Source organism: Staurois parvus, unplaced genomic scaffold (assembly GCF_062004578.1).
Source record: "Staurois parvus isolate SC_StPar_1 unplaced genomic scaffold, SC_StPar_1.0 ptg000130l, whole genome shotgun sequence".
NCBI lineage: Eukaryota > Metazoa > Chordata > Amphibia > Anura > Ranidae > Staurois > Staurois parvus.
The window spans coordinates 4,761,841-4,779,404 of NW_028317926.1; the positions used below are offsets into that span (position 1 = coordinate 4,761,841).

The 17,564-nt window shown below is 42.2% G+C and overlaps 1 protein-coding gene across 1 annotated transcript in view; it reads right to left on the reverse strand.

Moving 5' to 3' along the window:
• The window catches only part of NPHP3 (nephrocystin 3), a 125,446-nt gene that overhangs the window by 46,036 nt on the left and 61,846 nt on the right, over positions 1-17,564 (reverse strand). The window contains exons 13-17 of the mRNA XM_089672535.1: positions 11,754-11,897; positions 11,399-11,496; positions 9,501-9,603; positions 8,040-8,122; positions 3,426-3,564 (exon numbers count right to left, since the gene is read on the reverse strand). Of these exons, the coding sequence (XP_089528661.1) occupies positions 3,426-3,564; positions 8,040-8,122; positions 9,501-9,603; positions 11,399-11,496; positions 11,754-11,897 (567 nt within the window). The remainder of the gene's footprint in view (positions 1-3,425; positions 3,565-8,039; positions 8,123-9,500; positions 9,604-11,398; positions 11,497-11,753; positions 11,898-17,564) is intronic.

Genomic DNA, 17,564 nt, shown 5'->3' on the forward strand with positions numbered 1-17,564 from the left:
AATACTCTGCTCCAAGCTGTTTCTGTCATCTGCCACCCAAACCCTGGGTGCTGAAGGCAAACCGAGTGTTCCCATAGAAAAAAGAAAGCCATCACACACCGGAGGGATCATTGACATTCATGTTAAGTGTACGGAGCATCCAAACGCTTTGATATTACAGTAACATGTTTCACCCAATAGGGCCAAGTCTATGACTAGGGATGGATGTAAGTGATCTCTCTGGTGTACTGAGGCTTCCTTCTTTTTGCAAGTAGTGGAAAGGTGTTTTCACCTGAAGAAGCTCTAAAAGACCCAATGCTTGGAACAGTAGGCTGAAACAGGAGATTGCAGTGAAAAACACTTTTAGGAGACAGACTGCTGAGAGGACTCGGCCTCAACTAATGGAGCCGGGGAAGCATTCAATGATGACAACCTTTTAACAACTGGGTTCACAGGTTCTTGGTTACATGTGCCATTTCTTTCTAAGCAACAGCAGAGTGACGTTTCCTCTAGGCTGAATGGTGGGAAAGAGAGCACAAAGCACACGTGCGTCGATCCACCCAGTGGATGATGTCAGTACTCAGTCCCTCACCTTTAACTCTTGCCGTGGTAAAACTGGCTGTATCGGGAGATATGAAAGGCATTCAGCGATGTAAACAGCTTTAGCTTGATCGGCCTTATATACAAAGTGAGTGTTCAGTGGCAGGGTGATAGCTTCGGCTGTGCCATGGCTCTGGACACTGAAAAAAAAAAAAAAAAACTCTGTGGTGCTTTCCAGGCCTGAGTGTACTGTGTCAGCAACAATGTGGAACTCAATGCCTAAAGGTCACATTCCAGGTTATCCCTGCAGGAACATTTCAGCAGGATCTGAGAAAGGCCTCAAAATTAAGCTGAGGAAACACCACTCTGGGTAGATGTGATATAGAGACCAGCTTAACCAGCAGTGTAGCAAGGAAACTTGATTGGAGATGCAGTGAAAATTGTCCTAATTAAAGAAGGCTTGAAAAAAAATAGTGTGACTTTTTTCAGCAAGGCTGAAACAAAAAGGTATCCAATCTCCAAGGATACTAGCAAAAAAAAAAGGCATGCTGGGTAAAGAAGGGGTTTTATGAGGGCTTGCTTACAATGTTTCTATTTGCCATGGAAGTATGATCCATCTGTACTTGAATTCATGTGCCCCTCAATGGACAAGAAAGAAAATGAAGTTACAAAAGCCCATCCAACACACATAGACAAATAGAAGTCTAACATTGCAAAATATGTGGTTCAAAACACCTTTGAGTCACTTCCTATGTATTTTCCAGGTTAGTGACTTAGAAAGTACTGGAGCCAGAGAACCAGGTATAACTGCCAAGGAACTGACAATTTCAGATAAAAGTCAAGGTGCTGTCTATTTCAGAAGAAATTCTAGAACGGTAGCCTCCATATTTCAGAGGTGCAGGCATGACCCATCTGCTGGGATGATTCTTTTTCCCTCACAGACTATTAACAAATGCACACTTGGATTAGACACTGATTATTACCATGTTCATGTCTATGAAGAAGGTAGAAGGCAGAAAGGACAGCTCCAACTCCAGTTTACCTATAAACAATAGCAGTTAGCTGAATTGGTTATCTGCAGCACACTATTTCCTCTCATACTGGTTGCTGAGGAAGCCTGGTATTCTATGCCAATGCCCATAGACAGGACTGAAAATAATACCATGTCTAAGCCGCCATTGAACAAAGTAATGGTGCAAATAGAACAGCATGCAGAGTACTATATAATATAGTAATTGGTTAGGAAGTCCAACACGTACTATATTTCTAGTGGGGAACTTGTTTGGATATTTCTTGCTGTGCTATTAGCTGTCTAAATATTTATATTGTACTTGTCTGCTGAACATTCAACTGTATCCATCAGTGTAAGGTTTTGTGAAGGCAGGTAAATGCAGCTTTATTCAGCTGATGTCAACTTGCATTTGAGATGTGCTTGAGATGCTTCTCATTTACTTCTTAGGCAGGCCATACATGATGCAATTTTCCTTGTGATCCATTCCATCCCACGGAGCTATTGTGTTTTCCCATCAGGGGAAGATTTCCCCACCAGGAGAACACAGTGATTACTGCTGGCGGCTATAATAGCTGCTAGCAATAATTGCATGGAAAATCTGACATGCTGGTTGTAGCGAAATCATACAACAATAAATTTGGGTACAATCAGTCTGCCCATACATGGTTAGAATCTTGGCTGATCCTTGCTAAACCGGCCGAGGTACGAACCATCTATAGCCGGCTTTACTTGTTTCAGGGTCCATGCACACTGGCATAAAAAAAATGCTGCTTCAACAGGGGCTTTGCCTGCAGAAGCAGTTCAATGTTATCCTATGTGTTCAAGCACATTAGGATGTTTAGAGACATATTTTAAGCTCAGCGTTTAGAGGCAGAAAAAAAACCCCTTTTTAAAAGGAGCAATTTCCTGACAGAAAAAAAACCACTGCATGCACCTAAACTCTCCTAAAAGCTCCTAAATACGCCTAAACTTGTGTACAAAAATGCTCCATGTGAGCATATTTATCTGCCAAGGGAACTGGAGTTTTATTTAAGCCCAGTGTGCATGGAACCTAAAGCTGCTTTTGCACTTACATAAATTTGTATGGGGAAGAAAACCAGTTCTGAAACAAACAAATGCATGTGTACACAAACCCTGAAGATAACCAGTTTGTTGTACCATAGCTGGCATTCAAAAAGGCTACTGCACTACTGCATTGTTGAAGCCTTGACCAAAAAATAAACACTGTATCAAATTTGCCTGAGCTGAACACACATATAAAAACTATTTCAAATATGACCACAAACAATCAAAGCATGCAGAAGTAAAGACTAAAGGCTTGTACATGTGGGTCGGAAATTGAACCGCTCGAGGTCGAAATCGGCTGGTTCGACAGCAACCGGCTGACTTTTGGCCCATGTGTACAGCTCTCTGTTCTACAGAAGCTGGTCTCATGACCAGCTGCTGTCGACCGGGCATGTTGGGAAGCGAGCATCTGACCTGCATTCTATCAGCCATGGCAGCCAATGGCTGCCAGCACTGACGTGTGTGTTCTGGTGGTAGAGGAGTTCTCCTGTCAAAACACAAACGCACAGCGGGGGGAGATTGCTGCACCCTCGTTTGTTTTAGTAAGGCAATCTTTCAGGTTTTTTTTGTTCTTCTAGTGTTTATCAGATGTAACCCATTGTTAAGTAGTTAGGAAATACAATTCTTTTTTTTATCCTTGTTACTATGTACCTCTGATACAGCCACATACAGTGGTAAAGACATGATAGGTTTACAGGTATCATTATTATTGTTTGCCTTCAAGTTCAATTTTCAGGTTAGATTCACAATGGCTGAGTTTTACCCAATGATAGACATAAATAACACCAAAGAAAATATTTTGTTTAAATGGATTGTTTTATGATCTTACCTCCCTCATGTAGTTCTTCTCTTTTGCACTTGACATGAACTCCTGCACAGATCGAAGTGCAAGTCTGTATAGTGACATTGTATCCTGGCACTGCAAACATTGATGCAAAGTGTCCGTAATGTTTCCCATAATCCCAGCCCTGCATAAAAATCATATCTACATTTCAAACATTGTATAGCAACAAAATATTTTAAAAAATAAAGGATGACACTATATTTTATTTAAAGCTTCACCATTTTCAATAATAGAAGTGAAAAAAACAAACAGTTAATTCTTGGACACCTAAAGTTGTTCTAAAAGCAGAATTTTTTTTGCCTTCATGTATTCTATACATGAAAGTAAAAAAACCTTCTGGGTGATGCTCCCTCCTCAGCTCCCCTTTATACTTACCTGAGCCTTATGTCGATCCAGCAATGTACATGAGAGCCACGGCTCTCCTGGGACTCTCTCTACTCATTAGCTCACACAGCTGCAGGAGCCATTAGCTCGTACTGCTGCCAATTACAGCCAGTGAGGCAATGAGGAAGGGGGGGTAGCGGCCGGGCCATGTTCTGTGTGTGAATAGACAATGTCCATTCTCAGGATTGTGGCTCGGGAGTGAGCTTGCTTGAGTGCCCTCGTAGCAAAAGGCTTGCTATTGGGGGCACTCGGCAGGGGGGAGGGGCCAAGACTGTTGGCAGGGGACCCAAAAAAGAAGAGGATCCATCCATGGTTTTGCACAGAGCAGGTAAATATAACATGTTTGTTATTTTTTTAGATATTAACCTTTAGAATTACTTTAAGCCAGCCATACATGGATTAAATAGAATAGAAATAGTATGAAGAAAGATGGGTCCAAGGCCCCCAATTATTTCAAAGCTTTTAGGAGACCCCCTAATAGTGTATGCAAGTTTGTAAAGCAGGAGAGCTGTAATCCATAGCTGGCTAGAGAAATTCACATACTTGTGACCAATAATAATAATAATAATAATAATAATAATATCTTTGTATCCAGGGACACAATAACAAGGCATGAAAGAAGTCTACCTCCTGACTGCATACAGTGAAGGAAATAGGTATTTGATCCCCTGCTGATTTTGAATGTTTGCCCACTCACAAAGAAATGATCAGTCTAAAAATCGAATGGTAGGTGTATTGTAACACAAAGTCAGAATAGCAACAAAAAATTCAAAAGAAATGCATGTCTAACAAATTATGCACGGATTTGCACGTTCATGAGGGAAATAAGTATTTGATTCCCTTCACAAAACATGACTTAGTACTTGGTGGCAAATCCCTTGTTGGCAATCACAGAGGTCAGCCGTTTCCTGTAGTTGGCCACCAGGTTTGCACATATCTCAGGAGGGATTTTGGCCCACTTCTCTTGGCAGATCCTCTCCAAGTCATTAAGGTTTGGTTGCTGACGTTTGGCAACTCAAACTTTCAGCTCCCTCCACAGATTTTCAATCAGATTAAGGTCTGGAGACTGGCTAGGCCACTCCAGGACCTTAATGTGCTTCTTCATGAGCCACTCCTTTGTTGCTTTGGCCGTGTGTTTTGAGTCATTGTCATGCTGGAACACCCATCCACAACCCATTTTCAATACCCTGGCTGAGGGAAGAAGGTTCTCACCCAAGATTTGATGGTGCATTGCCCCGTTCATCATCCCTTTGATGCGGTGCAGTTGTGCTGTCCCCTTAGCAGAAAAACACCCCCAAAGCAGAATGTTTCCACCACCATGTTTGACAGTTGGGATGGTGTTCTTGGGGTCATAGGCAGCATTCCTCCTTCTCCAAACACAGCGAGTTGAGTTGATGCCAAAGAGCTCAATTTTGGTCTCATCTGACCACAACACTTTCAACCAGTCCTCCTCTGCAACATTCAGATGTTCGGTGGCAAACTTCAGATGGGCCTGGACATGTGCTTTCTTGAGCAGAGGGATCTTGCGGGCACTGCAGGATTTCAATCCTTGTCGGCGTAGTGTGTTACCAATTGTTTTCTTGGTGACTGTGGTCCCAGCTGCCTGGAGATCATTGTCAAGATCCTCACGTGTAGTTCTGGGATGATTCCTCACTGTTCTCATGATCATTGAAACTGAGATCTTGCATGGTGCACTAGACCTAGGGAGACTGACAGTTTTGTGTTTCTTCCATTTGCAAATGATTGCACCAACTGTTGCCACCTTCTCACCAAACTCCTTGGTGAAAGTTTGGTAGCCCAGTCCAGCCTTGTGTAGGTCTACAATCTTGTCCCTGACATCCTTGGACAGCTCTTTGATCTTTGCCATGGTGGAGAATTTGGAATCTGATTGTTTAATTGCTCCTCTGGACAGGTGTCTTTTATACAGATAACAAAATGAGATTACCAGCACTCCCTTTAAGAGACTGCTTCTAATCTCAGGTTGTTACCTGTATGAAAGACACCTGGTAGCCAGAAATCCTGCTGAATGACTTGGGATCAAATACTTATTTCCCTCACGAACATGCAAATCAGTGCATAATTTGTTAGACATGCATTTCTTTTGAATTTTTTGTTGCTATTCTGTCTCTCGGTGTTATAATACACCTACCATTCGATTTTTAGACAAATCATTTCTTTGTGAGTGGGCAAACATTCAAAATCAGCAGGGGATCAAATACTTATTTCCTTCACTGTAAGCACAAATCACTTTATGCCATTTAGGTCTACATCTAGTGGCGGAAGATAACAACTTATTGTTAAGAAGTTTCAAACAGTACACAGATATCGGTTTGGTCTCCACTGAGGATAGTAACAGATAAAAGAGAAGATGTGTTAAGGGAACCCCAAACTGTTTGTATTGTAGGAAAACATTCTTCATTTGGCTCTCGTGAAACAACTGATGCAAAATGTAAAACTGCTGGAGGACCAATAGCCCATGCTGAGCACTGAAAGGAACTCAGAAAGAAGGGAACTACCCCATATAGGATTGTTAATGGAAGAGGCCCTGTCAGTTTGATACATACTGGGGCAAGGTGTTTATGAGGAAGGCACATGGTATCAGTCCCGTAGTTTGTGTGTAGATGGCGTTGTGTAAGGAGTCAAACGAAAACATAACTGAATATAAAACAAAGACATAACTGCTGCCTCTGTTGTAGTACAAGCGTTATTCCTGTGTTGTCCCAGCTTGGCTTAAGCCAGTCATAAATGGGTATTAGTTGGGCTGCCAGTGTTGATTTTAGATACCACAATATAGCTGGACATCAACATTCTGCTGTACTATCTATCTGTCTGGAGAAAAAGCAGCTTGAAGAAACTAGAAGGTCAGAAGCCAGTAAGAAGGAGTTTTCTATAGGTTTTCTCTATCAAAGAATACATTTTGGCAGGGAGATGATGTGATTGTAAATTAAGGTTAAATTTATTTCTGAATATGAATGCATTTAAAGATTTGGAAAGATAGTGAATGCTTGATAATCCACAGAAGAGGGGGAGCACCAAGTGAGAGGACCTTTGCGGGTGGTTCCGCTGCGGATCCGCACGAAAATCCATGCAACACCACCCACACAGAGGAATGCAGACCTGCGGGCGGGTGCCATTAGTTCTAATGGCACGCCGCCCGCACTAGAAAATGCAACCGTACTGGGAACCGAGGTTCCCGTACGGGCTGTGGTTTCCAAATAGTGCAGGGACTTCTTCCCTGCATGTCACGGGGCATGGCAGTCCATTCAAAATGAATGGGTTCTCGTGACCGTGCAAAACGCGGTCCGCACAGCCGCATATAGGTGAACCAGGATTAGCGACTAGGAAGCAAGAAAGAAGTTCATGGGTGCAGCCAAGATTCTGAATGCCTATACTGTATACTTGGAGATAAAGAAGGACCAGACTGTTGGGGGCTGCACATATTATAACAGAGATTACCAATTGTACTATGTGGACAGTGGAGAGACAGTGCAGGGACTAAGAGAAAGAAGCAGAAATCACAGAGTGGAAACAGAGATTGCTGAGCTGAAGCATTCAAAACATACAAAATGAGCCCAAACTGTATACTAGGTAAGAGACAAAAGAAAAGGACTGCATTAGTCAAGGTGGCATAAATTAGAACATGCATCAGTATTTAGATGTATCATGCATGAGAAAAAGGGTAGATCAGATATTCCTTAGCCAAAGATGAAATGTAGTTATCAAAGCATGAATGAGTGGAGAGAATGAGACTTCAGTGTCAAAATTATTCCCCAAGCAGCAAGCTTGAGGAGATGAGGAAAATAGGAATAATAACCACTTTAGTTTTATCCACTTTACATTCTGAGCAGTAGGTGGACATACAATCAAAACAGTAGTAAGGCATGCCATCACTTTCTTCAGGAAAAAGGACAGGATAATAGCAGAAAGACCAATTTGAACATCATTTCCATACAAATAATATTGAAATCCAAAGGATTATATATTTTAATGCAACCAATTTTAATTGTAAAACATCTATTAGTAAATTTGCCTCATCATACATTAGCCTCGCCTGACAGTTATCCACCTCATGATCAAATTTTAACTGTGCTTTTATGTAGGGTAATACAATTGTGCAAAGCAATTGATGTTCCAGTTCTTTGCACAAGTTGATTGTGTCTAAGAAGACGAATTAAGCAGAAAGAGATCAGTGAATCAATGTCCTCCTTAACATACCAAATGAGAAATCTAGCCAGCAAAGTAACATATAAGGGATTGCAGGGTGTTGCAGACCGACAGTGCTTTTCCAGATTTCTTTCCTGTAAAAAATGATACAAAACACAATGTATCTCATAAAATATCAAATATATTTCCATTCAATGCTCCTGAATGGTAAAAAGGCCCATCACCAACTCCACAGTACCATGTTTGTTGACCTCACTGAGAACAGGCCAGAAACATTCTGATGCTCACTAAGCATTGCAACATGCTAGTTAGATTAGCTTGCCCACTGCAGCCTGACCATTCTTTAAAACAGAAATTTAGAATTTTTTTTTTCTAATTACACTTACCTAGGTTGATGCAGCATCGATCCGATGCTGCATCTGTCCTCTGCCGGTTCTAAGGGTGCGAACTGAATGATCAGACACCACTGATTGCTCAGTTCTCTCCCTCCACTCTGAGCAAAGAGCTGGGATCAGTCTCTGAATCTCTGCTCTGCCACTCCAGTGCTCACTGTAGCACTGGGCTGTGGAAAGAGTGGGAGCAGCTGGCTCAGTGGATCACCGAGAGACTGAGCTAGGTGACGGTTCAGGGATCTGTGTGGATCCCAGCTTTAAAGTTGGGATCTTTCCCCACCCTGGACCAGCTGTGTGAAGTCAGCCGACAGAAGACATTAACCCGCTGACAGCTGAAAACAGCAGTTTTTTTGCCGTCATTTATTCTATACATGAAGGTAAAAAAAAGCCTTCTGGTTGCTGCTCCCTCCTCAGCTCCCCCTTATACTTACCTGAGCCCCACGTCGATCAAGTGATGTGCATAAGAACCATGGCTCTCCCAGGACTCCCTCTCCTTATTGGCTCCTCAAGCAGCCCAGAGAAAAAGCTCATATAGCAACAAGTCTGGCAAATTCACCCAGATTATCCAGGCTGTTTAACTTTTTCATTTCTAATATTTTCATTTATGCTCGTTTACAGTTGTGGCCACTATTGCCTCCCCTCTGAAAAGCAATATGTGGTGAATCACTTTTTGGAAGAATTTGACAGGCGGCTCAGGGGTGATAGGTTGCCTCTTGGACTTCAGTTTTAACTCTTAAAAGCCTGCATCGTAACACTGCCCTGCAACCACGTGCATTACAAACAGTTGCTGGATGGCTACATCACCTCTATTCATTTGAAAAGACTGTGTTTGACAATGAAACTGTCTGTGAATTGCAACAGCTGTAGTGTGTACTACCATGGCCAGGGGCCATGTTAACTTGCACCTGAACAGTTGGGGCGCAGTAAACCCACAGTTTAACTGCCTATTTTTAAAGAGTCCCCTGTGTAAACAAGGCCTAAATACAGAGAAAAACCATCAGAGATGTAGACTTATGAACTTAAGCAGCAACAATAGAAAAGAGTAAACCCCAACAGAAATCTCATGCAATAAAAAGTATTAAAATAAAAAAGTAAACAAAAATAAAGTAAAACAATTAACCTGTTCTTTGGTCAAAACAATACTGGCTCCGTTGCACTCCAGATTTAAAAGTGCCTTCACATCTTTAGAATTTAATGGATCGAGATGAAGAGTTGGCCACAACCTGTAAATCAAAGAAAGATTGGAAGAACTGAAAATAGGTGCTCTAAATAATAATAATAATAATAATAATGGAAAAAATATACAATCCAGGACCTAAATGTAAAACAGATTGATGCACTTATTGGGTATGGGTAGGATCCTCTAGGCATCTTGGAGTCACTCACCTTGGCATCAGTGAATGAAAAATAGCACCGCCAAAAACAAATCCTTATTTGTAAACAAACAATATTATTATTATACAGTATTTATATAGCACCAACAGTTTGCTCAGCGCTGTACATTATAATGGGAGACAGTACATGAGACAATACAGTAACAATACAGTACAATACACAAGGGGTTCGAGGGCCCTGCTCCTTGGAGCTTACAATCTAGGAGGGAGGGGAGTATGGACCCATGGACATACCCAAAACTCATAATAAGCTTCATAAATGAAAACCTTTGGCTTTTCCGGGCACAGGAAGCAACTGCGTGATTTACTGCCCAAACACTTGAAGACAGCTCCAGATAAACTCAGTAGTCACTCTGTGCAGTAGAGGCTGCAGTTCCCTGCAAAGTCTCATGCTAACACTTATGGTGCTGAGAAACATGTCTATCTGTTTCCACCAAACATTTCCTCCACCATGTGTTGATAACCTTAAAAATGGCCGCGGCGGCACTTCCGGTCTGCGTACGTGCGTCTTGACGTCACTCCTTTAACGCGTTTCGTCACTTCCGGACTTCATCTGAAAGGATCTTTGCTGTGTCTCAGCAAATATTCATTCACAAATACAGAATGGTATGTAAAAACCTTCTCCAAAATGGCCGCTCTGCAACTGGCCGCCAGTCCGACGTATACAGCCTTTGATGAAGTAGGAAGTGATGAAATGCGTCAGATGTAGCGTTGGGCGTAAACCAGAAGTTGCGAAGCAGCCCAATTCCTACTATTGCCTACTACGCTAAATTGATTTGTTCTGACAAATGTTACGATGCCGTTGGAGATCGTATATATTCTGGAATGAGAGGAGCCTATGCCTATTGATGCTGGTGGATTTATATCATCTGGTAAGGTGCATGGTCTATGAGGTGGTGCAGAGTGTGCTCACATACACTGATGATTTGTGGAGACGTGAGGGGAGCACAAGAGAGTGTATATTGTCTTGAAGATAGTACACTGTATCTGATTTCTTCGGAAGTGCATTTCTTATGCAGAGGAGGACAGATTTGGGAAGTTGAACCACGGAGGAATTTGGAGGTGGAATTTGTTAAAGCTTTTCTCAAATTTACATAGGGTAAGAGTAAGGATGACAGATGTTTAGAAGTGGACACACGATGGAGTTGTTTTGCACGATTTGGCATTAGTTTGGAAGTGCGTTTTTGTGAATGATTTTCACATATTGTGGATAATGCACTATGTGCGATTATAATTTTTCTTTCGAAGGTTAAATTGGAATAAGAAGAAATTTCACATTTGGAGGAAGAATATTGATGAAGAAGATAATCATACCCATGGGTGTTTAGGACATTTGGACTACATATTTTGGACTTTCAGGGGAGAAAGTATATAATTTTAGCGTCTAGGGTTTTGCGTAGCTTCTGTGTAGAATCTAATTTTGTACTTTTTTTTTGTAAATGTGGTATACAAGTGTTGAGGTCTAGGCAGTAACCTACAGTATGGCACGGTGAAGCTACCATTTAAAATATATGATATTCCTTTGGAGAAAATTGGGGACAAGAGTTACAACATGCCAGCATACAATTATTAGTAGTTTATTCACCAAAGATATTCCTTGGGAGTTATTAGTGACTTTACTCACCTCCATGCCTGGGGACACGTTTCCACATTCACTGAGACAATTACTCGAACATTCACTGGTAAAGGATCAATGAGCCATTTCATATGCTTTTCTGGTTGCTAAGAATAAAGGAAATTATGGGTCAGTAGCCTTGGAAGGTTATTTAAATACTATTAGACAGCTTACTTTAAGCAAACCATTTTAATGTAGTGGAAAAGGATGGTATTTTCTTCTATGATTCACTGTCACCAAATGAAACATAATTGTAAATCTAATATCTGAGTTCTTAAGGCAGAACAAATATTCTCAATGTTACCATGGTGTGCAATTCTTGTAAATTAAAATAATACAACTTTATAAAACAACTGGCTCTTACCTCTATTTGGTCAATGGAGTCAATAATGATGATGATGTTGCCCTGGTAACGAATGGAAAGTTTTTCAAGCCAGTGAGGAAATTCCTCCAAGAACTTTCCAGGATCCATTGAGAATGATGAGACTGACCAGGAATGTTGCATTAGCTGTACTCAGAGCAGAAAAATACATGTGGTTTCATTTGTGCTGTACTACAAATATAGGATTGGTTATTCCCCCCCCCCACATTTCAACTCTACTCTCCTGCTTTCATGTTGACAACCACTTAGCACCTGATACTGTGTCCTCAACTCCTCACTCTTGCCCACTCAACCCCCAGGATCCTGACCCTCTCTCCTCCCCAGTGCTCCCCTGCCCTTCACCTCTTTAACCCCGTTCCTCTTCTGTTACTCTTTCTGCATCTTGTATCCTTACAATGGTTACATATGACTAACTACTCTGCTGACCCAAACACCAGGACTGGAAGGCATGTGCACTCATGTACATCCCACTCCCATCTTACTTTCCTCACCCTTCTTTTTCTCCTAACCTCTGGGGAGATCTCCCCAAACCCTGGTCCTCCAGTATTTCACCCCCACACCAGGCATCCTCTTTCTTCCAGGAATAGCCGCAACCCCCTCAATTTAATATCGGTCCCCGTGCTCCCAAAAACCACCCTCCCTTTTTCATGAGCGCTCCGGAATGCCCGCTCTGTCTGTAATAAGCTCATCTCTGTCCATGACCTTTTTGTCTCCCGCTCCCTTAACCTACTAGCAATTACAGAAACCTGGCTCCAAGCAGCAGATTCTGCTTCTCCCGCAGCACTTTCCTATGGAGGCCTTCTCTGGACTCCCTCACCCAGACCCAGTGGTCAGAAAGGTGGTGGAGTTGGTTTGCTCTTATCCCCACTGAGCACCTTTCAAGTTCTCCCTAACCCTCCCTCTCTACCCTTCTCTTCTTTCGAGACTCACTGCATCAGGTTGTTTTCTCCTATTTCTCTGAGAATTGCAGTGATCTATCGGCCTCCTGGACCGGTGTCCCGCTTTCTTGATGATTTCTCCGCCTGGCTACCCTACTTTCTCTCCTCTGAACTACCCACTATCATTCTTGGAGATTTTAACATCCCTATTAATGTCAACAACCCGGCTACATCCCAGCTCTTCAACATAACCTCATCTTTTGCATTAGCACAATGTATACAGCCCTCCACTCACTCTGATGGGAATATACTAGACCTTGTTTTCTCTCAACTTTGCACTCCATACAACCTCACAAACACCCCCTTTCCTTTCTCTGATCACAGTCTCATCACCTTCACAGTGTCTTCATCTTCAAACACCTATCCCTCAAAGTGGCAAACAATTACACGCAGAAACCTTCACAACTTGAACCCTGTTCCTTTCCACTCTGCAACTGACCAGCTCTATGACAGAATCTCTCCCCTGTCCTGACCTGGCCACTACTGTCTACAACAGTTCGCTTTCATCCGCATTAGACTCACTTGCTCCTCTAACAACACGAAGCATCAGGCCCCGATCATTACAACCTTGGCAGACTGACGACACCAGAAATCTTAAACGACATAGTCGTGCGCTGGAGCGATTGTGGCGTAAAACCAAATCTCAACAAGCATTCACCCTATATAAATCTGCTTTCTTAACATACAATTCCTCCCTTCATGCTGCCAAACAAGCCTACTTTGTCACTCTTATTTATACCTTGTCATCCAGTCCTTGTCATCTCTTCTCTACTTTTAACTCTCTACTTTCTCCACCTCCACCCAGTACCTCACTCACTGCTCACGAGATTGCAAATCATTTAAAAAACAAGACTGATGCAATCCATAGGGGCATCGCCACTGCACAGACATCCATCCCACTTAGCATACCTCATACTAAACCTCCCTCAACACTTTCCTCTTTTGACCTTGCTACTACTGAAGAGGTCACTAAAGTTTTCTCAGAAGCCCATCTCACCACCTGCCCCCTGGATCCTGTCCCCTTGCAACTACTACGGTCACCCTCTTATTCCATCCTATGCTCCCTCACTCACATCTTAAATCTTTCCCTCTCTACTGGTGCCTTCCCCTCCCCTCTAAAGCATGCGCACATCACTCCCATAATTAAAAAGCCCTCCCTGGACCCCACCAACCTGGACAACTTAAGACCCATCTCCCTGCTGCCATTTACCTCTAAACTCTTAGAATGCTTAGTCTACAATCGCCTGAGCTCCTACCTTATTGACAACAACCTTCTTGACCCTTTGCAGTCTGGCTTTTGCTCACTACACTCCACTAAAACTGCCCTACTAAAACTCACTAATGATCTACTAACTGCTAAAAGCAATGGCCACTACTCCGTACTCTTACTTCTTGACCTCTCTGCGACTTTTGATATGGTTGATAATCCCCTCCTCCTCAAAAAAAACTCCACTCTCTTGGCCTCAGAGACTCTGCTCTCTCCTGGTTCTCCTTCTACCTATCGCAGTGCTCCTTCAGCGTTACCTATAACGCTGCCTCCTCCTCTTCACTCCCTCTTTCTGTAGGGCTCCCTCAAGGTTGTCATTGGACCCCTTCTTTTCTCCATCTACACCTCCTCCCTTGGTCACTTGATAAACTCCCATGGCTTTAAGTACCATCTCTATGCTGATGACACACAAATCTATCTTTCTACCCCTCACCTCACCCCTTTAGTCTCCTCTCGCATTACTAACCTACTAAGTGACATATCGGCATGGATGTCACTCCACTTCCTCAAACTCAATCTTTCCAAAACTGAGCTCTTAGTATTCCCCCAGCCCGTGCCCCCTCCCCTGACTTCTCCATCAAGATCAATAACACAATCATCAGTCCCTCCCCTCATGCCAGGGTACTAGGTGTAATCCTAGACTCCCATCTGTCCTTTCAGTCCCAAATCCATTCACTCTCCAAATCTTGTAGACTTCACCTCCGTAACATCTCCAAGATACGGCCGTTCCTAACCTCGGAAACCATTACGCAACATATTCACTCCCTTGTTATATCTTGCCTTGACTATTGTAACTCCCTGCTCATTGGCCTACCTAATTGCAGGCTATCCCCTCTTCAGTCTATTATGAATGCTGCTGCCAGACTCATCCACCTTACTAACTGTTCTGTATCTGCCACCCCTCTCTGCCAATCCCTCCACTGGCTTCCCATTGCCCAACGGATAAAATTCAAAACACTAACAATAACGTATAAAGCCATTTATAACTCTGCCCCAAATTACATCACCGATCTTGTCTCCAAATATCACCCAAACCGTACTCTCCGCTCCTCGCAAGACCTCCTTCTCTCTAGCTCCCTTGTCTCCTCCTCCCATGCTCATCTCCAGGACTTCTCCAAAGCTTCCCCCATCCTCTGGAACTCTCTACACCGATTTATCAGAGTATTGCCTACTCTGCTCACTTTTAGGTGATCTCTGAAAACCTCTCTCTTCAGGAAAGCCTATCCTGCCCTCAGCTAATAATGGAATCTTCTACTCTTCCAACCAGTCCATCCCCCACAGTTACTACCTTTTATACCACTAGCCCCTCCTAGACTGTAAGCTCCAAGGAGCAGGGCCCTCCTATCCCTCTTGTATTGAACTGTATTGTTGCTGTATTGTCTCCCGTTATATTGTAAAGTGCTGAGCAAACTGTTGGCGATATATAAAACCTGTATAATAATAATAATAATAATAACCACTTGCCCACCAGAGGATTTACCCCCCTTCCTGGCCAGGCCATTTTTTTGTGATACGGCACTGTGTTATTTTAACTGACAACTGTGTGGTCATGCAACATTGTACATATATTAAAATTTTTTGTTTTTTTCTTCCCACAAATAGAGCTTTCTTTCGGTGGCATTTGATCACCTGTGCAGTTTTTATTTTTGCGTCTTAAATAAAAAAAGACCGACAATTTTGAAAAAAACAAACAATATTTTTGACTTTTTGCTATTAAACATGTAATAAAATTTTTTTTAAAAAATCTAATTTAGTCATAAAATATAGGCCAAACTATATTCTGCTACATGTCCTTGCTGAAAAAAAAAATCCCAATACGTGTAAGTTAATTAGTTCATGTGAAAATTATAGCATCTACAAATGGCGATATGAATACTGGAATTATACGGGACTGCAGCAGGCACTCCGACACTGGGGGGGAACTAACTGCCACTGACATCCCTAATGACACTAATACAGTGATCAGTGCTATTAAAAAGCACTGACACTGTACTAATAACACTGGGCAGGAAGGGGTTAACATCTGGGACGATCAAAGGGTTAAATGTGATTTTACATAGTGTGCTGTGTATGTTTTACTGTGTACACAAGCTGCTTTGTATTGCTCTGCTGTGCAGGCCAATCAAGTTCCTTCACCCAAAACTTGCTCATCCATGTCTTTATGGCCTTGCTTTGTGCACAATCATGTTGGAACAGGAAAGGGCCATCCCCAAACTGTTCCCACAAGGTTGGGAGCATGAAATTGTCCAAAATGTCTTGGTATGCTAACGCCTTAAGAGTTCCCTTCACTGGAATTAAACCCATAAAAAACAACCCCACACCATATTCCCTCTTCCACCATACTTTACACTTGGCACAATGCAGAGAGGCAAGTACCGTCCTCCTGGCAACCGCTAAACCCAGACATGTCCATCAGATTGCCAGAGTCCTAGTTGTTCTAGAGTCCAGTTGCAGCATGCTTTACATTGTTGTATCCAACGCTTTGCATTGCACTTGGTGATGTAAGGCTTGGATGCAGCTGCTCAGCCATTGAAACCCATGCCATGAAGCTCTCTACTCACTGTTGTTGTGAAGGCTACATGAAGTTTGGGGTTCTTTAGCTATTGACTCTACAGTTGGTGACTTCTGCGCATTGTGCACTTCAACATGCGCTGACCCCGCTCTGTTGAGCAATGAATATTTAGTAGCAGAGAAATTTCACAGATGGACTTATTGCACAGGTTGCAACCTATCACAGTACCATGCTTGAAATCACTGAGCTCCTGAGAGCGACCCATTCTTTCACAAATGTTTGTAGTAGTCAAATGTTTGTAGTAGTCTGCATGCCTAGGTGCTTGATTGTATACTCCTGTGGCCATGGCAATATAGTGTGTGTGTATATATATATATATATATATATATATATATATATATATATATATATACATACACACACACACATATACAGTTGTGTTCAAAGTAATAGCAGTGTGTTGAAAACAAATGAATAAAGCTCAAAATCCTTTCCATACACACAAATGCATTGGGAACACTACACATTCTATTCCAAATCAAAACATGAAGAAAAATATATCAAATTTGTTCCTCTAAAAAAATTGAAGAAAAGTGAATATTAGACTGTAAAACAATAGCAGTGTTTGTATTCATCTTTACAAACTCAAACATTCACTATATAAACTGAAAAATGTTTGAAGATTTTGCTTAGCTTTGAATCACTTCATTAATATTTAGTTGTATAAGCACTGTTTCTGAGAACTGCTGTACATCTGTGTTGCATGGAGTCAACCAACTTCTGAAACCTGTGAACAGGTATTCCAGCCCAGGATGATTGGACTACATTCCACAGTTCTTCTCTATTTCTTGGTTTTGCCTCAGAAACTGCATTTTTGATGTCACCCCACAAGTCCTCTATTGGATTAAGATCCGGGGATTGGGCTGGCCACTCCATAACGTCAATCTTGTTGGTCTGGAACCAAGATGTTGCACGTTTACTGGTGTGTTTGGGGTCATTGTCTTGTTGGAACACCCATTTCAAGGGCATTTCCTCTTCAGCATAAGGCAGCATGACCTCTTCAAGTATTCTGATGT